The 25771-nt window shown below is 39.1% G+C and overlaps 1 protein-coding gene across 2 annotated transcripts in view; it reads left to right on the top strand.

The window, feature by feature from the left end:
* The first annotated feature begins 9581 nt into the window (after positions 1–9581).
* The window catches only part of WDR26 (WD repeat domain 26), a 36535-nt gene continuing 20345 nt past the window's right edge, over positions 9582–25771 (top strand). Inside the window, exons 1-6 of one of the 2 annotated variants that reach the window (XM_065938407.1) lie at positions 9582–10372; positions 12275–12374; positions 12475–12579; positions 18140–18276; positions 21023–21120; positions 22541–22697. In XM_065938407.1, coding sequence (XP_065794479.1) covers positions 9948–10372; positions 12275–12374; positions 12475–12579; positions 18140–18276; positions 21023–21120; positions 22541–22697 — 1022 coding nt within the window. In that variant the 5' untranslated portion in view covers positions 9582–9947. The remainder of the gene's footprint in view (positions 10373–12274; positions 12375–12474; positions 12580–18139; positions 18277–21022; positions 21121–22540; positions 22698–25771) is intronic. The other variant, XM_065938409.1, reaches the window with a different exon arrangement.

The following is a 25771-nucleotide window of genomic DNA, read 5'->3' as shown; positions in this document are numbered from 1 at the left end:
TTGGTCAGGGAACTAAGAACCCACATGCTGCACAGTGAGGCCAAATAAACAAATAAGTAAACAACAACAAAAATGATATCTGGATCATAAAAAAAGATATCTGGATGTTCACATGGAAAAACAAATTAATGTTGACCCCTGTCTCACACCTGTCACAAAACTAAATACTAGGAGTGTAGACAATTTTAAAAAAACAAAATGCTGAAACTTCCAGAGGATAACTTATGAGAATATCGTCATGCCCTTGAGGCCAGGGATTGAATTCTAAAGTAGGACAAGAAAAGCACAAACCATAAAGGGAACAATTGATGAATTGAACTTCATTAAGAAATTCTGCTCATTAAGACACCATTAAGAGAGTGAGGGCAAACCACACAGTGGGAGAAGACATTTGCAGTACATACATTCAACAAAGGACTCGTATTCAGAATATATAAAGAATTCCACAAATCAATAAGAAGGAAACACACTTTTAAGAGGGAGAGAGAGGAGAAGAACTTTTCTAGGCACTTCATAGAATACAGAAATGGCTCCAAAAAATATATTTTAAAATGACTTAACACCATCAGTTATCAGAGAAATGCAAATTAGAACTACAATAAGGTACTATGGAATCCTGGTAAAGTTCTATTTCATGACACATGGGTGGTGGTTTCATGGGAAAATATTCACTGAGTTGTACACCAGGAGGTGTGCATTCCTCTCTAGATATTACACTTAAATAAAAATGCTTCCTTAAAAGACAGTGAGACTTTAGAAATATATCAACCAAAAGCAATGTGTGGATCCTATTTGGATCCTGCTTCACACAAACCAACTATTAAAAAAGAATATGTATGTGAGACAGTTGGGGGAATTTGAACACTAACTGCATATTTGATGGTAATTAAGGGATTATTCAGCTTTTTAGGTATGATGAAGGCTTTGTGGCAATGTTTTCAAAAAGGGTTGTTATTTTAGACCTACATACCGAAATATAAATAGATATATTATAAATAATATCTTGGATTTACTTCAAAATAAGCGGAAGAAGGAGGATGGATGAATTGATGGCTACTGGAACTGGACAGTAGGCACATGGGAATCTCAGGACTATTCTACCTTTGTGTATGCTTAAAATCTTGCATAATAAGTCTTAAAAAAAAAAAAAAAAAAAGCTATGGCATAGCCAAAGTTTTACGCTTTGGGGCTATTTAAGATTCCTTTCTTCTACCCCCACAACCTAATCAAGTAATACTATGTAGTGGCAACAGAAACCAGATACACCGAGCCCTTAGGCTATAGGAACTTCAAGAAGTCACCTAGGGCATGATCTTATTTGCAAAATAGAGACAGAGACACAGACACAGAGAACAAATGTATGGACACTAAGGTGGGAAGGGGGAGGTGGGATGAAATGGGAGACTGAGATGGACATATATATACACATATATGGACACATTTGGGCTTCTCTGGTGACTCAGACGGTAAAGAATCCGCCTGCAATGTGGGAGACCTTGGTTCGATCCCTGGGTTGGGAAGATCCCCTGGAGAAGGGAACAGTTAGCCACTCCAGTATTCTGGCCTGGAGAATTCCATGCACAGAGGAGCCTGGCAGGCTACAGTCCATGGAGTCGCAAAGAGTTGGACACGACTAAGCAGCGACTTTCACTATTGACATATGTACATATGTCTAAAATAGGTAACTAAAGAGAACCTACTGGATAGCCCAGGGAATTCTACCCACTGCTCTGTGGTGACCTAATCGGGAAGGAAAACCGAAAAAAGGAGGTATACGTATAGCTGATTCGCTTTGCTGTACGACAGAAATACAACATTGTTAAAGCAACTCTATGCCAACGAAAATTAATTTTAAAAAACAAAATTAAAAAATAACAATAGAAAAAGAAGTCATCTAGGCCACTTTCTCGTTATCAAGTACAGTATCTGAAAGAGAAGAGAACCCACACCCCAACTACACGGTGATGGGCAGACGAGACACAGTGAGCTTACCCTCAGAGAAGCCGCTAAAAAAGAAACGTGACTAGGGCACCTGCCCAAGACACAGCAATCACTTACCCACATTCTTCAGGGCACCTGCCACTCAGGGCTCTAAGCAGCCTGGCTGCCCTCCCTCACAGTAGATTCAACAGAAGCTCCTGTAGCCTCCCAGAGCTGGCCCTTCCTGTCCTGCCCATGGATACTAAGCATCTGCTGTCTGGCCTCATCTTAGTTAGACATCTATCTTCCTTTGCCAGTTGACCTGGCTGGAGCCACTAACGGAGTAAAGCAATCAAGTACGAGTTCTTGTATAAATCAAGGCTGGTTCTTTCTTCTCCCAGGATCCTAGACAAGCACAGGCTTACACAGTTGAGAAACTCGCACTAGAGACACAAGCAGTTGCAAAACCACCCGGCTGAGGCCTCCTGACTTAATGTGTCTCTCAAGAAGCCCTCTAGGTTTGGAGCTCTCCCAGTTCAAAAGGAAATTAAGTTCATTCATTCCTTCTGGCCCTCCTTCACTATTTTAAGATGAAGCTCGCTAAACGGATAAACAAATCTCCAGGTTATACCTAGCCTAGTGTGTTATCTATCCCTTCTAGGCAAGATGCTGCATTTCAACCAGGACTTTTTTGAAGAAATGAACTGTGTGTTTGACAAGGAGCTTTCGGGCACTCCCCCAGGTGGCTTCCGGAAGAAGGAAAACCTTTTACTGGCGCTTACAAAGTCATTTATCTACCACTAAATGGGCTGATGAGACGATAGGGGCTTCCAAGGTGAGGGACCAAAATCTTATGTGCATAAAAAGGGCAAAGTCAAAAAACTAATTCAGAGACTTCCTCGGCAGTCAGTGGTTAGGACTTTGCTTTCCAATGCTGGGGGGTGCAGGTTTGATCCCTGGGCAGGGAGCTAAGACCCCACATGCCAAAAAGCCAAAACACAAAAATGTAAGCAATACTGTAACAAATTAAAGTCTTTAAAAATGGTCCATGTTAAAAATAAATCTTTAAAAGAATTAATTTATAGGACTTGCTCTGTTTCTTCTTTCTGGCCCCTTTAAACAATGAGTAGTTTTCAGAGTCATACCAGCCATCTCCGAAAAGCAGGGGAGTGCAGAGCACACAGTTCTGAAGCCTGGGCATCCGGCTCTCCCACACACCAGCTATGTGACCTCAAGTTTTCTGGTGTCAGTTTATCACCCATAAAATGGGGGTAATATTGATAATACTGTATACCATCAATAATATTACATACCTCATAAGGCTGATGAGAAGGTTAAAATAGTACAGTGAATGTCAAGACTTAAAACAAGGCCTGGTAGGTGTTAGCTCTTCATATTTTTTTATTATTACAGTAAACCCTGTGGTGGACATGTCCCATCATAGGAAAGAAAGGATAAGAATGAAAAGGATGGACACTAGGAAACAAAAGGAGAAGACCAGTGTTGTTGAAACTCTGTGACTGAACCTTACAAACACACCTGTTTCTATTTTCATAATATTTGTCAATAATTTAGGGATAGAGAAAAAGCTACTCTGAGAAAGGGTCAGAGGTATAGTTAGAAAGTGGACATTCCTATATTTCACAGATGTACACAGAAAGGTCACTCTTATGAAAAGACACAAACCCCATTGGTATTAAAGGACCAGAAAGTCCTAAAACCCCCTCGGTCCTGACTTAGCCAAAAGCCGCTCCACAAGCCATTAAAAAAAAAAAACCTAAGAACTACTGTTTTGCACCTTTGTTGTTAATGACTGGCATTCATGAATTCCTTCAGCTTTTTAAATTTAGGCTACCATCATGTGCCACATTTGCCTACACATTTAGTATTATTAAGTAAAGAGCACATTTTTGAGATAAAATTAAATGAAGAAATGCAGGAACTCTTTCAACAGTTTTTTTAAACTTCACAAATAATCACCTACTAAAACCTTTAAAATGTTTAGGCATTAGACCATTACTTCTATCTGGGCTGTGTGTAATCTAATCAGAAAATATACTTTCTCATACTAATTAGAATTTGTTGGTTAACAATAATTGTGTTTTTCCATTGATTATTATTTACGATTATCATAGTGCCAAAGAGATGAACCACATACAGGAACCTGAGAAGAAGAAAGATTGCCCAAAGGGCCTGCTGTCCACTGTCCATGGACTCCAGGGGCTATTAATTATTTATCTACTTTTCAAAGTTAATAAATAGGAATGTCTTTTTGCCCTTTATTCCCCAGATGAATTTAACCAAATGAGAGATGGGTGTGTGTGTGTGTGCAGAGTCAGCAGTCTGAGAACATAGGAAGTGCAGGTAATGGGAAAGAAAGAGATGTTTACAAAGCAAATATATTTAATGTCATCAATTATACACAACACTGCTTCATCTGGCATCTTTTATTATGATTAATGATCAAGAATATTTTTATTGGTTTTGAGTGTACTTTTTAAAATGTGGAAAAAAATTTAAAAACTAAAATAAAAATAGAAACTTGAGTACCTTAAAAACATGACACTTATTAATACACACACAAAAAAAACAAAATCCAAATAACTTCTATTGACACTTTAAAAAAATACTTATATTTAGTTAGAAAATGCAAACACTGCAGAAAAGTATCAAATGGAAAAATCAGAACCTCCCTCCTCAACCACCCCAGTCCTTCCACTCAAAGATAAATCACTGCTTTATGCTCTTCTATCCTACCAAAAAAAAATAATGCATACATATCTTTTCATTTATTTATCAGGTGAGTCATATTAGGCACACTGTTTTGTGATAGGCATTTTTTACTCAATATATCTTGATCCTATTTTCCTATCAGCACTCCATTCTTTCTGCTCCTTCCAATGATGCTTCAGTGAATATCTCTGCACACACATCTTAGTGTTACATGCATTTTGTGACAGAGCCACAAGAACAAGCTACTCCAAGCAGTCTAACCCAGCTGTGTGGTGGGAAAAGAACAATCTAGTTTTCTTGGCAAAAAGGACGGTATTCAGCTGAGAGGAAAAAGAATACTTCCACATGTTCCCTTCTAAGTATAAGGCTCCTGTCTTTGCACTTGGATCCACCCAGCGTGCCACCCCTTCCCTCCCTTACAGGAGGGTACTGGATGCTGGTGGCAAGAGCGGAATGTTTGTAGGACGGGAGGACAAGCAAGTGCTGGAGAGACATGCATGGAGCAGTAACTGCCAGGGTTACTGTGCCCGTCACTCTACAACCTAGGTACTGGAAACTCCCCGTTCATGGAAGGCCAATTTGAAGCACAGTATAGAGAGCTGTCAGGCTAGAGGTGCACAGGAACCCAGTGGAGTGGCAGTGTTGGGGTTAACAAATGACTACAGAGTCCACAGCTCAGAAATACGAGCAGTTATTAAATTCTTTGAACTTCACTGCCTCAAATCCTTTTTGAAATGATGGAAGATTTAACCTATGTTTTAAAACCTTTCAAGACAGTCTTTTTCCAACTATCTGTTATACTTGTATCTTGTTTGACTCCCAGATCAATTCTCTGAAGCAGGTAGGCCGGTGCCATTATCCACACTTCACTTGTGAAATGAGTGCAGGGCAGTGAAGTCAAACTACTTGTCCAAGGTCAACTGGCTGATCAAATGTGCTCTCACTCCAAGAACAGTGCTTTCCTCAATTCTCCCAAGTCCAACAAGTCCAGCTTGCCAATATTAGAACTCTGAACAATGAAAAGCTAGGAATGATACAGGCAGATTCTTTACCATCTGAGCCACCAGGGAAGTCCCAGAAATGATGCTAGAGATATAAATACAAATATATCCCTCTCCAAGGACACCTGAGAACTACCTCTTCCAGTAGAAATTTAATAAACTGGATAATAGTAATGTTGCTAAGTACCAAGTTGAGACACTAAATTTAAAACTTGACAGGACAGTAAACAGTCTCTTCTAGTCTTTTTTTTACAAAGTCTTTTATGAAAATTTGGTTTTATGTTTTATTATGAACACCCATACTATATAAGTAGCTTTTAATTTTTTAATCTAGTAGCTTTTAATTTTTTAATCTAGTAGCTTTTAATTTTTACAGCTAAGACACTGCTCTGGACAGAACTTGTCTAACACTGATCTCCTGAGTTGCCTTTTGTCAGTCTAGACCGTCCGAGATGAGTGTTTTGCAAACTTTTATGAGATTGGCCTACAAAAGAGATGCATTTTGTTTTGTAAAGATGAGAGATATGTCTGTCATTAAAACAGAACTTTAACAAAATAATAATGACCTTTCCTACTAGTGACTGACTTGGATGCTTCCTAGTCTTTTTCATTTTTCCATTTCATTTTTTAAAATTGTAATCACAACCAAAACAACAATTTTATGACTCACAGGTCAGGGTCCAAAATCTGAAAAACACTGGCTTAAATGACAATACACAGATCCTACCTCAAAGAATTTATACAGTAGTTGAGAGACACATAATGTACATAACTCACAGACATCTCGTAGTTGGAAAATCCTTATACATAAATTAGCTCAACTATCTTTTACATCCCTGTAAGCCTTTGCTTCAGTATCTCTAGGATAAAAGTTGCCTCTTATTTGGAACCTAGCACAGGGTTGGTCATATAAAGGCCTGTTAAAATAGCACAGGAAATGAAAACAAAAGAATCAAATACCTGAATATACATTCAAATTTTTTTTCCTAAAAGACATCTTGGACCTTTACTTATACATCTATCTCAGTCTTTCCCAGGAGGAGGGTGAAAAGGGAAAGGCAAATCAGGGGGACTGAATCAGTCCTCTCTGAAGACTTGAAGAAGGGGTTTTAGTTAAATATTGCAAGCAGATTTCAATATTGGAAGTCTAAATAAAGGACTCTCAGAAGGAGGGTAAGGAGGCTGAAGTCAGGAAAAACTCCCCTGAGGAGGTGAGAAAGGAGCCAAGTCTTGAATCAGAAGGGTAGAGAAAAGGTAGGAGGGTGCATGTGATCAGACTCAGAAGATGAGGCCAGCACATTTGGGGGAGTGAAGGGTTCATAAAGGGAGCAGTAAGAAACAAAAGTCAAAGAGAAAGATGGAGAACAATCTGTGGAGAGCAAGGTAAACTCTGGATTGCATCCCGCAGGTAATACGGTGCTATGAAGATTTCTCAGTGTGTACAGAGTGGTATTTCAGAATTATTCATCTGTACATGGGCTTGAAACCTGGCTCTAAAAACATTCAAAGTTCAAACAACAGGGTCTCCAGCTGTATTTTAGTTTAGAGAAAAATGTGTGTCCACATGGACTTCATAAATTCAGAATTCTTGTAACAGCCACCTTAGTCACATAATACATACAAAAGCTGGGGTATATATATGAGTTTAGACACCAATTAAAACCAATTTCTTTTGCCTTTCATCCTTTACTTTTGTTCATGAAGGGTAAGCCTTGTCTGTGGCTACCACTAAGTAATTGTTTCCTGCATGAAAGCTACAGACTTTATTCAGAAGCTTGTCCTCAGTACTGCTATGGGCCTCATAAATTATTAAAAATGACTTTGCAAATTTTAATTTTGTATAAACAATAACAACACTTTTAATAATAAGGCTGTCTAAAGTTAGCATACAACCAGGACTCTCTGAAGTGTTAACTATCTAGTAATTCAGGCTCTGCTGGATACAGTGGCAGTGCCCTATGAACCTCAGGTAGAACTCAGGTCTGTCTCAGGTGAGTAAGAATACTGAATGTGAGTCATCTCAAAATTACACTGCCACCTGGAAGCATATTTAAGACATGAGACTAAAAGCTAAATCTCTGTCAGAGCTTGCATTGGTCTTCTTTCTTAAATTTGAGGATCAACAGAACTCAGAATTCTTTAATACTTTCTCATAAGAATTATTTTTTGTGGTGGCTTAGTCACTAAGTAATGTCCGACTCTTTCGAGTCCATGGACTGTAGCCCACCAGGCCCCTCTGTCCATGGGATTCTCCAGGCAAGAATACTGGAGTGGGTTGCCATTTCCTGCTCCAGGGGATCTTCCCAGCCCAGGAATCGAATCCCAGTTTCCTGCATTGCAAGCAGATTCTTTACCAACTGAGCGACGAATTTTTCTAACTTCAGAAACCTAAACAAAAGCCTCAAAGTTATTTTGCGCTATAAACTTTTGAGATTTCTGAGCTGTAATATACTCCATTGTTGAGTCTGTTTTTCCACATGGAAACTACTTCAGAATAAGATTGTTAAATGTCTGAGAAAATCTCTGTACATGTCAGGTGTATATGCTATCGACCACATATATGTAAATAATTGTTTGGGGTAATGGAGACTATTTACCAATGATCAAGACTCAGCCTAGCTCTTGGTTGCTGCATTTCTACAGCCACATAAATAGGTTAAGTTACAGCGACACTGAAGCCTCGCAGTTAGCCTAAACATTTAAGCCTGGATCTCAAGTTGAGTCTAAATACTCCCTGAGATGCATGTTTTGGATGAAGCTGTTTGGTCTCTATTACTGCTGCCTAAACTGAGCAGTGACTCAAGAGGCAACTGGAAGGGAGAAGGAGATGCTGGGCAAAAGCTAAGTGAAAGCCCCTCAGCAGAGTCCCTCCCCGCCTCTCTACACCCACAGCCTTTTTCTGACTCCTTGTCCCCATCAGATATTGCTCTTAGCCATTATTCCATCTCCCCCGGGTGGAACACAGTCTCCCAGGCTCATCATCTCAAACCTCCAAGGATGGCCCAGGCACGACAACTGTGTGTGGCACCTGGCTGTGGAAATTCGATTTTTCCACACTCAAACCGAGAGCCGGCGAGTCCTGGTTACCATTGAGCGAGTCGACAGGGCCTACCACAGCCCTGTGCCTCTCCGTTCTCGTGACAAAAACCTCGCCACCTGCTCGACCCCGTCCTCGGCCGGGGATAGAGAATCTGCAGTCCCTCCGCACCCCTGGCGTTTCTAGGTCACCCCGGGGTCCACACGCACATTTCTCGCGCACACGATCGAGATCGCCGTCCTCCTGTGCACGCCCAGCCTCGGAGGGCGGTTACAAACTTACTCCTCGCCGAGGCAGCCCTGCCAGGGGCGCTGGGGGCGAGGCCCAGCCGGCCAGGCCCGGGCTCCGGGGCGGATCTGGTCGGGTCGGGTCGGGGTCGGGGTCGGGGTCGGCCCCCCGCCGGCCCGCCGGCCTTCCTCCCCTCCCGCCCGGCCGGCCCCCGGCGCACGTGCCGGGTGACAGGCCCCCCTATAGGTTCCATACCTGCCACCGGAAGTGAGTGAGGAGGGCAGTATAGGCATTTCCTGTGACGCGAGCGCCTGGACTCCATTAGGCAGCAGCTGGGGGAAGAATCAACACACCAGGGAGCTGAGCGGAGCGGACCCGAGGACAGAGGCGGCAGCTGCCTCCGCTGCCGCCCGCCGCCGCCGCCGCCACCACCGCCGGGGCTTAGCCCAGCGGCGGGCCCCGAGCCTCCCGCAGCCGCCCCGCGGCGCCCCCCCCGGCCCGACCCCCGGGCCGCGCACCCCGAGCTGCCTCCGGGAGGGGGGGGGGAAAGGGCCCGGATCCTCCTTCTCCCCCTCCTCCTCTCCCTCCTCCTCCCCCTCCTCTCACCCCTTACCCTGACCCCCCTCCCCGCCTCCCCGGCCCCCCCTCACCCCGACCCTGTCCCCGGCCCCCGCCTCCCCTCCCCCGCCTCGCCCCACCGGCTTCCCACCACGGCCTCTCTCGGCGAGGAAACTCTGGCCTCCGCTTCCTCCTCCTCCGACTCGGACACCGGCGGAGCCTCCCCGCCCCCGCGGAAGAAACCCCGAGCCTCGGCGGCGGAGGGAGCAGGAGAGCCCGGGGCTTCGGCAGGCAGAGCAGGCCTCTCCCCTCCGTCCTCGTCGTCCTCGTCCTCCTCGTCGTCGTCGTCCTCCTCCTCCTCCTCCTCCGTGGTGGTAGTGGTGGGACTCCCCCCGGCTGCTGCCCCTTCCGCCGCCGCCGCTGCCGTCCCCCACCGAAGTAGCGGCCACAGCCTGGTCAGCGGCAGCATCATGCAGGCCAACGGGGCAGGAGGAGGAGGAGGCGGCGGCGGCGGCGGCGGCGGAGGAGGAGGAGGGGGCGGCGGGGGCCAGGGACAGACCCAGGAACTCGCCTGCCTGTCGGCCCAGAACGGGGAGTCGTCCCCCTCGTCCTCGTCGTCCGCGGGGGACCTGGCCCACGCCAATGGGCTCCTGCCTTCCGCCCCCTCCGCCTCCAACAACAATAGCAACAGCCTGAATGTCAATAACGGGGTCCCCGGCGGGGCCGCCGCCGCTGCCTCCGCCACCGTCGCCGCTGCCTCCGCCACCACCGCCGCCTCTTCTTCCTTGGCCACCGCCGAACTGGGCAGCAGCCTCAAGAAGAAGAAGCGGCTCTCCCAGTCAGATGAGGATGTCATTAGGCTAATAGGACAGCACTTGAATGGCTTAGGGCTCAAGTAAGTATCCCTTACAGGCAAGCTGGTGTGGATGGACCGAGGGGACCGAAGCTGGCGGGGAGGCGAGGGGAACGGGGCGCGCTGGAAGGAGCTCAGTCAAAGAGTGAGAATTACCCCTGGGCCCAGGACACGGGAGGACGCGGCCCAGACAGGCCGACCAGGGAGGAGGAGCTGACCTGAAGGGAAATAAGGGAAAATCAATCAGTCGGACAAATTGTGAGAGGAGACAGGCGGTTGGGAGTGTTGGGGCAGAGGGGGCGTAGGAGCCCAAAGATGCACCCCTCTCCACACACCTTCAGAGCTTAATTGTCTGTCAATAAAGACAGATGCGGGAGTGTGTCTCTGTATGTGTTGGGGGAGGGGTGGATTAGAGCTGGTGGAAATAATGAACCTTGGAGGATTTGTTTTTCAAGTGTATCTCAGAGGCATCTTTGTGGGACACCTCCCCACCCCCAACCATGACAGACGACCCAGGCAAACTACCAATCAGGAAAGACAATCAGTTACAAGTGTTTATGGGAACTGAGGGGCTGGGATCATTCGGAAGGAGGCTGCTAAATAAATCTGATGGGAATAATGAAGTAAGATACCATGTTGATGTCATGTAAAGGCCCTTGTGTGTGTGTAAGAGGCCTACCACTAACTTGTCTGAAATCCCAATGTAATACCAAGAAAGCGGTTGCCCCTGAAAAAGGGACATCGAATCTGGTGAATCATTTATTTTCAGATACAATTTAGATGGCCTTGTGTACCTAAAGTAGGGTGAAGGTAGACGACCTTGGCCCCAACCCCCCACCCCACCCCCGTTTTGTATACACACAAAGAAAAACCAAGCGCGGGGGTGGACGGTAGGATTGGTGGGAGTACCGTGGAGCCTGATGGAGGAACCGGACAGAATAAGACTAGGAAACAACATGCAACAGTCAGTTTCCAGCTTCAAAGCATAGATTAAATAAAATAAGTTCTTAGACCTAGCCTTCACTTAGTATTTTTGGATTTATAGATTTGTTCTGGGGAGAAGGTGAAAGAGCATTTTTACGAGTGACATAAGTATTTTGATTCTCAGGCAGATTATTGCACTGTTTTTGCTGAAAAATGGAGCTGAATAAGAAAGCATTGAAACATAAGTATGTAAGATGGATAAAGATTCTTAGAGATATCAAAATATCTGATGGAAGAAACCACATGTGGTGAATCGTTTAAGCTCTGAAAGAAATGTATCGAAGGAAGATTTCACTTTGTTCCCTAAGGAAAAGGATTAGTGTGAAAACAGATTTTTGTAAATGCTAACAGAACCTATTGCTGAGACAAGAAGCAAGCTGACAGCAGCAGGAGGAAATAACTCGTGACTGTTTGGAACCTACACCATAGTAAATTTGCTATTTTTAGTATAGAGAGAAAGGGAATGATTTTTTGATGCTGGATTTATTTTAATTTTAGAGATTGACTTGTTAGAATTTCTTTGCATACATAATACCTGGATGTAAGGCTCTTACCTAATACAGGTCATTTCCATCACCTTGTATGGAACTAACAATTTTTTAAAAAATCTTTCAAACTGTAGTAATGTGGCTAGTATGTAAATCATGGTTTTTCATGTGTCTTAACCAGTTGGTTACAACACATTTTTAGAAATTTTATACTTCATTAAAGGCATAAAATGAAGGAAGAATTTTATTTTGATTCTGGTTTTAAGAAGGTTTTTGACTTTAGATGTAAACATAGATGGCAGTTTAAAATTCAAGTTTGTTTAGCCAAGCACATCAAAGCTGTTTATTTCTTTTTCCTTCATCATGAGGTTAGCTTAAGAACTTTTGAAACTGTTTTCATAGACAGTAGTTTATTTGGAAGAGTAAACCCTAAAGTTGGTCAGGTCTTTTTTACACTGTATCTCTCCTGCAGCCAGACTGTTGATCTCCTCATGCAAGAGTCAGGATGTCGTTTAGAACATCCTTCTGCTACCAAATTCCGAAATCATGTCATGGAAGGAGACTGGGATAAGGTAAAGTAGGGCATATAGAGCTGTGTAACTGCTGCTAAAATTATATATTTGATGTGCATTTTGTGACATTTCTGTTTTTCTCTTATACCAATTTTTGCAGGCAGAAAATGACCTGAATGAACTAAAGCCTTTAGTGCATTCTCCTCATGCTATTGTGGTAAGAGGCGCACTTGAAATCTCTCAAACGTTGTTGGGAATAATTGTGGTAAATACACTTTTGTTCTTAGTTTCACATTTATGCTTATGTTAGTAGGTTATTGATAAGTCTAGGCTTCTGCTTCTTATAAAAGATAAGACCATAATTTTCATATCATTACCTTTGTAAACTAAAATGAATATTGATGATGTTTTAAAGTTTGAGCTTTATATTTTTAAAATCATATTTAATAAATATATCCTTTGAACCTAGTTTATAAATTAAGCTTCTACTAAGTTATACTGAAAGATCTTTACACTCTCAATACTATTAATAGGAGTTTTATATTTATAGGATCAAGAATAAATTATCCTTTTATTCTTTAAAATACTGAATGTGCTGGTAAAGAAAACATTTTGGGGTGTATGTATATCTATATAACCTTAAGTAGCTGACCACATTAAGTATCTTTTTTAAAAAAAAAAATCTTTGGGAATTATAATTAACTCGAACCAGCTCCATTGGTGTGCTCATCATTTTCCATTCCTGCATTCCAGTTGTGTGAACTGACAGTGTCAAAGTTTGTATGACATAAATCACTCTGGTGGAGGACTCATGCAAATTTGACCATTGGGCTCTGCTTATTGCCCTTATTTCCTGACAGGATCAATGTCAAAGTTTAACCTGTTAGCCTCTTTCATAAATCTTAAGGAATCTTTTATACTAATAGGCTTTAATTCTTCAGTAGATGTTGGTGAGGGAAAGGAGGAGATCAGTTTTTTTTCCTAAGTTCTTATGATTGGAAACCATGAAGAATCAGCTGCTGGCTGCTGGCTTTTTAACTTCTAGCTGATTCATTTGTTGTCAAAAGCAGTTTCCTGTCTGGTGGGGGAGGGAAAGAAGGCGAATAGGAAGTGAAGTAGGGAAACCAGCTGTTTGTTGACTATTACATTTTGATTTTGTTTTTAATTGGGTCAGACATTAATCTTTTTGTCTATAAACCTAATAGACCCTCCTGTTCTGTTTTGGGGGATTTTTTTTTTTTTTTAAAGAAAATCTTAATTATAAGAGTTTTCAAATTCTTAATCTTTTATAAAAATATAATCCTAGAGAATGGACTTCAAGTGAAATAAGGGAGGAGCCATATGAACAAATATGGATTCATTTAAATTGATGATCTAGTGTTTTGTGGGTTTTCCCCCCCATAAACACTTAAAATACTAAAATGTTTAAGTTACTATTGAATCAGATGCCTGATAATAAATTAACTCGTGGAATAATCAATTCTGTGGTAAATTTTTAAAATGGAAACACAGAAGTTAAATATCTATATTCAGAAAGATTGCAAATTTTCTAGCAAGTAAATTTTCCCCAATCAGTATGTTTGGGGGTTGCTTTTTTTTTTTAAATGATACCCAAGTAAATTTTGATTGGACAATTTTTTAATACATTGTTAGCCCTGACAGAATGGAGGTGACCCTAATATAAAGACAATTAAAAAGCCAAAATAAGAGTTGGGGTTCCTTTCCCATTGGACATTAGCACTACTTGTATGGTGACAGTAGAGAACTTGCCCATGGACTATTTTAAAATGTGTGATTTCTTGGAGGATCGTTTTCCTTTTTTAAGCTTCAACCAAATTGTATCTGTAACTTTGTAGTAAAAATTATTAATAGGCTCACTTCTTTTTTCTTATTTATTTGTAGTAATTTGAGACTTCTGTATTGGATTTTGATTATAAATATCTCATTAGAAATCTTCATTAGAAGCAACATGTAAACTGATGAGAGGTAGTTGTAGATAATAAGGAGGAATCCTTTCTTTTTACAGCCTGTTCAGTCTATAGAACATTCTAGGATCTAATAAGAGATGAAGATAAAATCTCTGGCTGAGCCTCACACCATCAAACTGTTTAGGTATTTATAAAAGAAAGGGGTTCCAACTGTATCTCACTTTAAACATTAATGAGTCAATTGCTTTTGAAGATTTAGGTCACATTTTTTCACCTAATTATGTTTAGATATACTCCTTTCCTCCACTCCATCTCTAAAAGATAATCTAATGTAAGCATAAATTTGTAATAATACCTTAGAAGACAACTATTTGGGTTTTTTTAAAAAACATAATTATTTTAATTGTATACCCAGACACATTTGATGACTTAGTCTAGACTAAAATTGTATTTTCTTTTTAAACCTGAATGTTTCTGTTGACCCAGTCCACTCTCCCTCTCAGCCCCCATATTTTTAAATTGTTCATAGTCAAATGATTCTACGAATAGCAGAATTTTTTTCTGGAGTTTCTGGAACCTGAACCTATGAATCAACATATTTTAATTTGGGTTCAGATATGCTTAGCCATGTCTAGAGAATTTGGGTAGATATTTGAGATCAATAACAGAAAATTTTATATGTCTAGAAATGTTTGATTCTTAATATAATAGAAACATGCTTAACAAAAGTGTTCAAATATTAACTTAATGTACAAAAATTTACTAGTGTATTTTAAAGTCAAATAGTGAGACATTTTGAAAGCCATAGTTTAAATATAATTCATTTCCTCTTTCTCTGAGTCATGATTTAATTGATATAACTTGGTTATAACCTTATTTCAGAGTTAATCAGAATCACTACTAAGTTAGCTAGGAGTCTGCCCTTGATAACCAGACTTTCTCTATATCATAAGTTCTGAGTTTCAGAACTTCACATTGAGTTCAGTTTAATTATATGGGAGAAAACGGTAAATCCAAACAATGGATAGGGTGGTGGGGGACAACCTAAATCCTAAAGATCTACCACATGCACTAGGTTATGCAGGTTCACCTCATATGCAGGATTTACCACATACACTATCTTTCAAGCTATCCTACCTAGTCACTTACCAATTTCAGGTTTTTATTAGATAATAAGAGAGAATTTCTGCTAGGACCAAAGATGCTGAAAAATTATCAAAGATTAAGAATAATCTCTTACAGAGGTCTAGTTAGGAGGTGGGGAAAGATGTAAGAAGAGTTTATTTTCTCAACCTGTTTTCTTTTCCCCTTCATGTAAGAAGCATGTCATCTTTTTAAAAAAAACATTGTAAAACCACATCCCAACCTCAGCAAGCTTTAATTTTGCTTGATTCTTTAAATTTTTTCAGTAAATAATTAACATCTTTTGTGAAAGATGTTCATTTTTTTGAAAATGTATTAATACTTTTGCGCTTTAAATTTTGGAAGGTAAAATAATGGCTTTACTTTCTCTATCTTTATCATATGTGTCAAATACTGAAATTGATTCTTAGCAGAATAAACAGTTTCTCAACCAAAACTCTAGCTGTTCTTGGCCAGTAACATTAGTTACCATGCACACTACCAGAAATTGGTATCTGTTTGAGGATATTCTGTGTCTTAATCTGGATAAAATGACTCATAGAGAAATGTTCTTGCACTGCTTTTATAGCATTCCCTGTACATGCAGAAGTGTGTGTTTATATTGGCTTCTCTCAAAGTTTTACTCTGCCTTTCTCTTCTCTCCTGCCCTGCCTCTGCCCCTTAGAAGAGGAGCATGTTGTAGTAGAATATTGATGGGAAAGTAAGGGGGAAATAGGAAATAGCTCTTGGGGCACTGTCCCTACACAGATTGGAATGGGCAAGGAGGCGTACATAGAACCTAAATGATTTATATCCCACAAATTAAGACGTGGCCTGAATTAAAACAAAATTTTCCCCAAAATTCTCAATTACTAAGAAAATTTAGTGAAATTAAATACATATGCCACCAATGGCGTTTAAATGAAAAAATTCTGCAAGTAAAAGATACTTGAGGTTGATTCAAAAACACTGTAAAATGAAACTCTTAACAGTTTGTTGATAAATGGAAATATATGAATGCTTCATTTTCATAAAGAGTTGATGTTCTTTTCAGAAGATAAAATGGTAAGAATACCCACAGTAACTTTAAAATCCTTTGATTTTTAGATTTTTTTATTTAGTCTTTTGGTTTTTGTCACGTGATGGACTTTAAATATTTTATTTGCCATCTAGAGATTAACATTAGGTTATATGTTTCAAGGCATCTTGGTAACCTGTTTCTGAAACATTCATTAGTCTAACTTTATGTGTAAAATTTGGTAAATGTAATTTTTCTAGAGTTACAGGAGCTTATCTCATAGTTTGAAATTTTTTCTGTCCTTTAATTGTCAGTTTAAGATTAGATTATTATCAGACATAAGCAATGTATATTGTAAAAGATGTATTTAAACGTATGCCTAAGTTATATGGGAGGGTGTGTTTTGTTTACTTTCTTTAGAAACCATTTTTATAAACTTGTAGGTTAAGCTTTCCTTTCTAAATACTCCCTAAAAGAGAATCCTATAGAACATTTCATTATACTGTTAATTTTTAAGTAAAAGATAATTTCTCCATGCCATTTTTGACAGCAGTACCTTATTTTTTAAAGTAAGTGTCTTATTGAAGAAAAAAAGTCATTTGAGGTTTTCTTTTAAATGGATTTGAGATCTTTACTGCTATATTCCTTGGCATCTCTAAGTATGACTAACATTTCCTGTCAACTTTTCTATCTGCATCATTTGGCTTGCTTAAGCGCCACAAGTAGCAGATATGATAGATGAAACCCTAACCCTCCAAGTAATGGTCTTTAATTAGGTTTAAGGTTTAAAAGAAATTCCAAACTTAATGTTAGTAAAAACTCTTTTGTCTAGCAGAAAGCTGCTAAATGAGTGATGATCACTTTCAAGTTAAAAGTAAAGTAACGGAGTAAAGGAACATTAAAAGTATTAAAGTTAAACATATATCAGAAAAAAACTAAATGTGCAAGGGCTTCTCCATAAGCTGGAAATGGTTTGTCCTTTGTGGGGAGGGAAGAGTTGATAGTAGTGCTATATAGTGAAATGCCTCAGGATGAGATGCTGCCAGTACACAAAGACCTTCCAGTTTCACCTTCAGTTGTAGGCATCCCTTTATTGCCACCTGGAGAGAGTGAGTCCATCAAGCTCATGCTTGTCCACTTTAATCATAGGAAACCCAGTACTTTGCACGCCAACCTCTAGTCCAGTTGCTGGTCAACTCCTCTTACCTTTGATAAGCCAAAATCTGACACTTTGTAGCTTCGACCCAGCGGCTCCAGTTCTGCTTTTGGTCTACTTAGTCCCTCTTTCACATTGTGGCTTTTGACTAATTCCTTCATTAACTGGTTTTTCTGCCATCTTTTTTAAACTTGTTGCGTGAATCCCCCCCAATACCCATTAGAGAAGTCAGGCTTATTTAAAAGCAAATTTAGAATATTTGAAGTAGTTCTAAATTTTCACAGAAATAAAATTATAGGTGAATGTTTTGAGGACGGAATAAGATTTTCTCCAATGTTGATGCCTTGGTCACTAATGATCTTTTCTAATTTGAGATTATTCATTTAAAGCAGAGTTTTATTAAGATGTAAAATTGATCAATTGAGTCACATGTCCTCTGTTGTGACCCTGTTAAATAGATATTTTGAGTCATTTTAAAGCTTTATAAAAATTATTTTCAAAGGGCATAGTAGAATGGTTTCTACTGTTCTGTTTAGGCACAAACATTTTCTGAAACCTCCATCAACTTTTTTCCCCTGACTGCTGCTTTCTGTCATGTCAGAGGATGAAGTTTTTGCTGCTGCAGCAGAAGTACCTGGAATACCTGGAGGATGGCAAGGTCCTGGAGGCACTTCAAGTTCTACGCTGTGAATTGACGCCACTGAAATACAATACAGAGCGCATTCATGTTCTTAGTGGGTAAGGAAGCTCAGTTCTTAGACTTCAGGTTGAGGGAGAAGCTATTTGTATCAAGGTTACCATTCCAGAGTTGCATTTCTTTTAACATTTTCCCAAGATCTGAGTATTGCTAAATTCTTGGGTGATACTTGTTGGGTAGTTTCACTTATGTGTGTTCAAACTATTTTTGTCATCCTAGGAAGCTTTCCATATTAGAATAGAGGTATTTAAGTGAATGAAAAGAAATATGTATCGACAATGAAATGCCATTTCATGATCTTCTGTATAAGTCCTATGGCATAATGTTCTGTAGATAAAATAAGCAGTGACGTTTCCAGTGTTGTTGCGTTTTTTCTAAACATATACTTGTAGCAGGTCCTTGCTAAGCATTTTATGTACACAGTCTCATTTTATCCTCATATCAACCCTTTAAATGTTAGAGGGCCCAAGACCTTGGTTCTGGTCCTCCCTCTTTCTGTCTACACACACTTCCTATGTGATCTCCTTCTGTGCTATGGCTTCACATACAATCTGTATGCCAGTGGCTCATAAAATTACCCTCATCTGAACTCCTAACGTATATATCTAATGGCCTGCTTGATAATGTCCATTTGGATGTGTAATAGGTATCTCAGAGTTAGGTGTTCAGAACAAAAATTCCTGATTCTCATGATCCCTCCACCCACCCCCACAGACCTGTTCTTCCTCTAGTTTTCCTCATCTCAGTAAATGGTAGGATCCTCTACCCACTTCTTCCAACAAAAAACTTAAACTTCATCCTTGCATTTTAATCTTTTAACTGTGACATACATTGTTTGTATAAGGAAATTGCACATAGAGGGCAGATATCAAATTTGACATGGTTTTTTCCTCTTAGTTCAGTGTCCTTTGAGTTATACTATGTGACCCCCCCATAAACAGACACACATTTGAAACCTTAAAGTATAATATGTATTCAAAAGGAAGCAGAAGTAATCATGGATAACTTTTGGAAATTTTTTTAAAACAGTTTTTCATAAAATTGTTAATAATTTTCCTCCCAAAAAGTTATTTTAGAAACCAAAATTTTTGTAGTGTCCAACTTCTTTTATGGGATTTCGTGAGTCTGATTACTTACACTATTAAAAAGCAAATTCTCATCAGCTAAGGCATGTGTGCATGCTCTGTCACTTCAGTAATGTTTGACTCTCTGCGACCCTTTGGACTATAGCCCGCCAAGCTCTTCTGTCCATGGGGATTCTCTAGGCAAGAATACTGGAGTGGGTTGCCAAACTATGCTCCAGGGGATCTTCCCCACACAGGGATCGAACCCACATCAAGTTCCCTGTGTTGGCAGGTGGATTCTTTACCACTAGTGCCACCTGGGAAGCTCCAGTCAAGGCATATTTATATAGCAAATAGCAGGAGAACAAGTGGTCCTGCTATTGGGTAAGAGGCTATTAAATTCTTTAGCTGCTAAATGCAATTTACTAAATGCAGTATGCAGTTTAAGAAAGTGATGATACTCATATTAACTGATACATTTATGTATACCAGATAGTAGACCAAGTACTTCATGTATTCCATCTTATTTAATCCTTACTACTTCCCTTCTTAATATCCTTTTTACAAATAAGAACAGATTGGTCTGAGGCCAGAGTATGAGGCAGAATAGGAGGAGAGTTACTTGCCAGGTCTAATCTCCATGTTTGATTAATGCCTTCACTTTTACTTTTAAAGCCAGTTCTGAGTAGAGGTAGAACAAGGTTAGAGTCACACTTCCAGCAGGGGGCCTTTATGTATTCTCCAGAATCCATGAATTTAGCATTTATACCTCCTTTGGCATATATAGTGAGTAATAAAATAGTACCCAAATGTTCTTCTTTGGGATCTCAATAACTTTCATAAGATCACACAAGGGTGATTATCTAGTTATACCATTTCTTGAGTGGCATTTATGATAAACTCTTGAAGATATGTTGTTTTTGTTTATTTAACTTAGTATGAATATCTTTGAAGGTTTTTTGTTGAGGGTTTTTTGTTTTGTTTTGTCTTAACTATTCAGGAGCAATTAAGTTAGCATAGTGATTAAGAGCAAGTTCTACAGCTACAGTGCCTCAGTTTATTTTTCTACTTTGCCTCTCCTATGCCAGTTCCTTAAGCTTTCTGTGCCCTAGTTTCCTCATTTATAAAAATAGAATAATAGTGTTTACTTCATAGAGGATCGGTATGAACATAAAATGAACCAATATATGTTGAGTGCTTAGTAAAGAACAGAGCTCGGCACACCATAAGAGCTACATGTGTATAATGATACGTAACAGTAAATCTAAGGATACTGGTGGTTGTTTAGTCACTAAGTCGTGTCCAACTCTTGTGAGCCCATGCAGTGTAGCCCGCCAGGCCCTTCTGTCCATGGAATTCTCCAGGCAAGAATGCTGGAGTGGGTTACCATTTCCTGCTCCAGGGGATCTTCCCAGCCCAGCAATTGAACCCAGGTCTCCTGCATTGCAGTCAGATTGTTTACCAGCTGAGCTATAAGGAAAGTACCAAATCTAAGGATACCTTCTATTAATTGATAGCAAATAATAATGTCTGTCCTGCTGTAACTTATATTCAGGTGCCAGATTGTATTAATGAATTGGGTCCACTATAGAAATTTCTTCTTGATATATATTTCTATTTCTTGTAAGAACTAGATCTCCAGAGTATAATCAGTATTTATCCATGATGTTTAATCCCAAGAAAAAGGTTTGATATTTGGTGCTTTCTTTGTCATATTTTTTAGGTATCTGATGTGTAGCCATGCAGAAGACCTACGTGCAAAAGCAGAATGGGAAGGCAAAGGAACAGCTTCCCGATCCAAACTGCTGGACAAACTTCAGAGTAAGCATCTTCATCTTTGATGTTTCTGTATGTTCTCTTAGAAAGGATACTATGAATCCATTAGCAAGACTTACATCTAGACATACTCTTAACAAGTGGTTATATAGGAGGAATGAGGGGGGAGATCCATTAGGACGCCCTTTAAACCAGAGGCTTCAAAATCCACCGTGGAGTCAAAGAAGCTAAACCTCAGGAGTCAGTGAGTGGATGCTGGTCCCAGAGCTTGTCTCCTTCCATTTCTTTTATGTAGTGATGCTCCCCTTAAGATTTTGTTTGGGGGAGAACTACTGTGGTTAGAGAAAAAACATGGAAACCACAGCTTTAAGCCACAAGTGTTTTAGATAGAAGCAGACCTCATTGTGCTTCATAGATAGTGCATTTTTTTTATAGATTGAAGGTTTGTGGCAACCCTGAGTTGTCAAATTATGGTTAGCATTTTTTAGTAATAAAGTGTTTTTTAATTAAAGCTTGTATAGTTTTTTAGACATAATGCTGTTGCACACGTAATACACTACAGTATAGTATAACCACAACTTTTATATGTGCTGGGAAACCAAAAAAGTTTCTGTAGCTCACTTTATTGTGATGTTGGCTTTATTTCAGTGATCTAGAACCGAACCCTCAAAACCTCTGAGGTGTGCCTATTTTTTTTGTTGATTTCAAGCGTAAAGCACCAGTTTCCTTTGGTAAATTGTTTTACCCTCCCTCCAAATATTTTTATATAACTTCCAAATTACAGCAGACATTTCCTTTTTGCCACATCTTTATAGTAAAAAACTGTCTTTCCCTCTTTAGTTAAACCATATCCTATATTTTCATATTGAAGTGAGAGTAGAGATACTTCAGAATCAGAAAACCATGTTGTGGAGGGATAAGACATTAAAGGATTGAAATAGATTGGTATCGATAATAAAAACACCAGTTATTCCCTGCATTTTCACAGTACCTTGGCATTAGATACAATTTGATGAAACCTGGAACTTGAGTTCTTCCTCCATTTTGGTTTGCTCCTTGTTAAGTGGAGATTTTTCTTATACTTTTAGTGATGCTTCATCTACCTGTGGGTCACAAATATCTTTAGATTTTATTTTCATCATCACTACCTTTTCATTTTCTGTCGAATTTTTGTTTTGTTATGTTTTTGTTGTTGTTTTAGGAAATTCACTTGCAAATTAAAGCTCTCCTACCCAAGTGTATTCATTCTAGTGACAGCGTAGCTGTAGTTGCTGACAGATACTCATAAAGCGTACATGTTACTTCATTTCACCCAGAACTGCTCTGTTTAAAGGTCGGGACACCACGCAGGTAGGGGCAGGCACAATAGAAGATGAGTCAGATGTCCTAAGTAAAAGTAAACTGTTCTGTTTGGTTTTTTAATTTTAATTTTTATTTCTCTTTTTAAAAATATCTTCTATTAAAGCCTATTTACCACCATCAGTGATGCTTCCCCCACGGCGTTTACAGACTCTCCTGCGGCAGGCGGTGGAACTACAAAGGGATCGGTGCCTCTATCACAATACCAAACTTGATAGTAATCTAGATTCTGTGTCTCTGCTTATAGATCATGTTTGTAGTAGGTAAGAGGAAAATGTTTTATATTTTAAAGTAGGCTAACATTTTACAAACTCACTTACGAAATTTATTAAAATGTTAGGATTTTGTTTTAAGAGTTTTATCCTGTCACCATAAAGCAATTCATGTTTGCTTTAGCATTTACAAATACAGCTAGAACCACTGAAGTTGACAATTAAGAGAAATTTGTATATGTTTATATAGGAAATTACTCTTTGAGAACTGAAGCTGGTTGGCCTGTTTGTTCCTTTACTTGTCTGTGGGTTTGGTTGGTCATTTTTTGTATCTGGCCTTTTTTTTTTTTTAAAGAAATTGTAAGTGATCCTGTGTGAGAATGCCAGTGACCCAAGCCTTTGTTGTCTTTGGATGCCAGAGACCACTTAGTTATTACCCTTCCCAATCCCCACCCCACCCCCCTTGCCCCCGCCCCATCCACCCCCTCCCAGACATTATGATTATTTTAACTGTGGCCCAAATTATTTTATGCTCATGAAGATCATGGAAGTACTTTTCATAATGGAAGCTCTGCTTTTTAGTTGAAGGTAAACTTTTGACTAGAAATACTTGTAATAACAGGTATTAATTTTCTGGTTTGGGTTTTGTTGTCATAACCTATGCATCTGCATAGTTTAACTTATAAGAATTCAGGCTTCACTTTTGATGTTAGAATTATTTTGAGTATAAAAGTCCCTACCATTTTAATAATGATCTCCAAAATTTCAGCAGAGCTTTCATTTTTAAGATACTGAAAAACAAGATATGAAACCTTTCAAACTCCAGAAGAAAATTATTTGGGTCTAGTGAACCAAACATGACAGCTGCAATGCACATGCTCTATTTCTTTTGTCAAAGATCTTGGAGAACTATTGAAAATAACATGACTAGGAAGAAGAAGAGTGTATATGTGTGAGAACTTTGGGAAGATGACGAATTTCTGAATAACCATAAAACATATATATGTGCCCATATACACTATGATTTAAGAAAATCTTTACTTGCTCATAAACTACTTTCATATATAGTTGATTTCTCACTTCACCCTCCCCCATTGCAATTTAAAAAATAGTAATAATTGAACTATTGTAAAGTATTGGATAATTACTTGATGCACTTAAAGGAAATGATTAGAGATCCTTTTTATTTATCCGTTGTTACTCCTTAACATTGCTTTTTTATTTGCTTATGAGAATTTTTAAGTCTTTTCATTTCAGTTGAACAGAGGTAGGAGGAGAAGATAGATTAAAAGACTATATGAGTTCATATTTAATAGCTCCTTTGAAAATTTGAGATCAGTGTTAAAATTAAGGCAATTGTGAACCCGAATTTTTTTTTTGGGTATGTGAATTTATTGCTGGTGGTATACATTGAAAGGTATATATGGTAGACTTTATGGTTCAAGAGGTATCAGTAAGTTGAGAGCTTGCCTTCCTGTTTGGAAACTGAAATGTATGAGAACATGACCTCCATTTTTCTTAAGGTCTTTAATTTCTATGCCAGTATCTGTGAAAGTAAATGCTGGACAATATTTATTTAGCCTGACTTTTCCTAACCCTCAGATCAGGGATCAGGCTCCTACAGACGTGCATAGAAAGCACTCTGTTTACACAGGAATGAAAGAGTTCTTGCTCCTCAGAGATAACCACTGATGATTGGAGGTCTTCCTAGTTGTCACTGCGCACCCACCTCCCCCCCACCCGCTGCAATACCTCCACTTTAAAGCCAACTTAAAATGGTTGCCTACTATACATTCACAGTACCTTCCTTATTACCTCTTCACTCTTCAGATTTCTGTAGTACTCAGGTTTATGCAGTCAGCACAACACCAGAGCTTTTTTTCTCCCGATCTGCATTGAAGAGATTTTGTTAGATTATATATATTTATATTTTTCACAATTAGTGCATATATATATATATTTTGGTTAAATTTGATCAGTAAAGTACAGGATTTTTTAATTTTTTTTTTTAATCTGTAGAAGGTTTTTTTGTGTGTAGGTTTTTTTCCCACCAACAATCAATGGAAGGATGTTTCCACAGATAGCTTTTTATTTTTGTAAGTATTAGTTTTTAGTAAAGGATCATAAAATATTTATAGAATGTTAAGGTATTTAGCTTGATTTAAATGCTACTTTTTTCAGTTTGATTTAGGAAGATCCTTATATTTTTAACAAATTTTAAATTTATTTGAAAACAAAGACTATCATTTTAATACCCTAAAGTTAGCCTTTTAATAAACTAAGGGCTTAATTACTAGTCTTTTTAGAAGGTTACTTAAGTAATAATAAAATAGTGACTATTTGAGTGCCACTTTGGTGTTCCCAAACAAGGGGGGGCTTCCCTGGTGGCTCAGTGGTAAAGAATCCATCTGCCAGTACAGGAGATGCAGGTTCAGTCCCTGGGTCAGGAAGATGCCCCCCTGGAGAAAGAAATGGCAACCCACTCCAGTGTTCTTGCTTGGGAAATCCAATGGACAGAAGAGCCTGGCAGGCTACAATCCACAGGGTCACAAGAGAGTCGGACATGAGTTAGCAGCCTAAAACAGCATTTTTTAAAATGGACTTAAGAGTTTACCCATTAATGTTTAAGTAACTTTTACAGTACAGATCTGTATTGTCCTAACAGTAGCCAGTGATTACATTTACATTTAAATGAAAAATAATTTAAGTTAAATTAAGTGAAAAAATCCAAGTTCCACAAGTATGCTAGCCACTTTTCAGATGCTCAGTAGACACATATAGCTAGGGTTATCAGATTGTATAGTACAGGTATATAACGTTGGAATTATCACAGGAAGCTCTAGTGAACGGTGCTGATAAACTGGAAAAGGATAGAATGGTTTTTAAAAGTGAATACTTAATGAGAATAGTCTTAACTTTTTTCTCTTTAACTTAGTGAAGTTAATCATAGAATTCTGTCTTTAATATATAACTGCAACTTTTTAAAGTACTAGCTAAACATCAGAGCCAGTTTAAATGCTTTACATTCATTGTCTCATCCTTTTTTATTTCATCCTTGTATAAGGAATTCTATAAAGTACTCTTGTCTTTAGGTTATGGTTGGATATATTGAGATTTAGAGAGAT

This window comes from Muntiacus reevesi, chromosome 5 (genome assembly GCF_963930625.1).
Source record: "Muntiacus reevesi chromosome 5, mMunRee1.1, whole genome shotgun sequence".
In the NCBI taxonomy this organism is placed as follows: Eukaryota; Metazoa; Chordata; class Mammalia; order Artiodactyla; family Cervidae; genus Muntiacus; species Muntiacus reevesi.
Note: the sequence above shows the minus strand (reverse complement) of the source record. Positions and strands in the feature narration are given on the sequence as shown.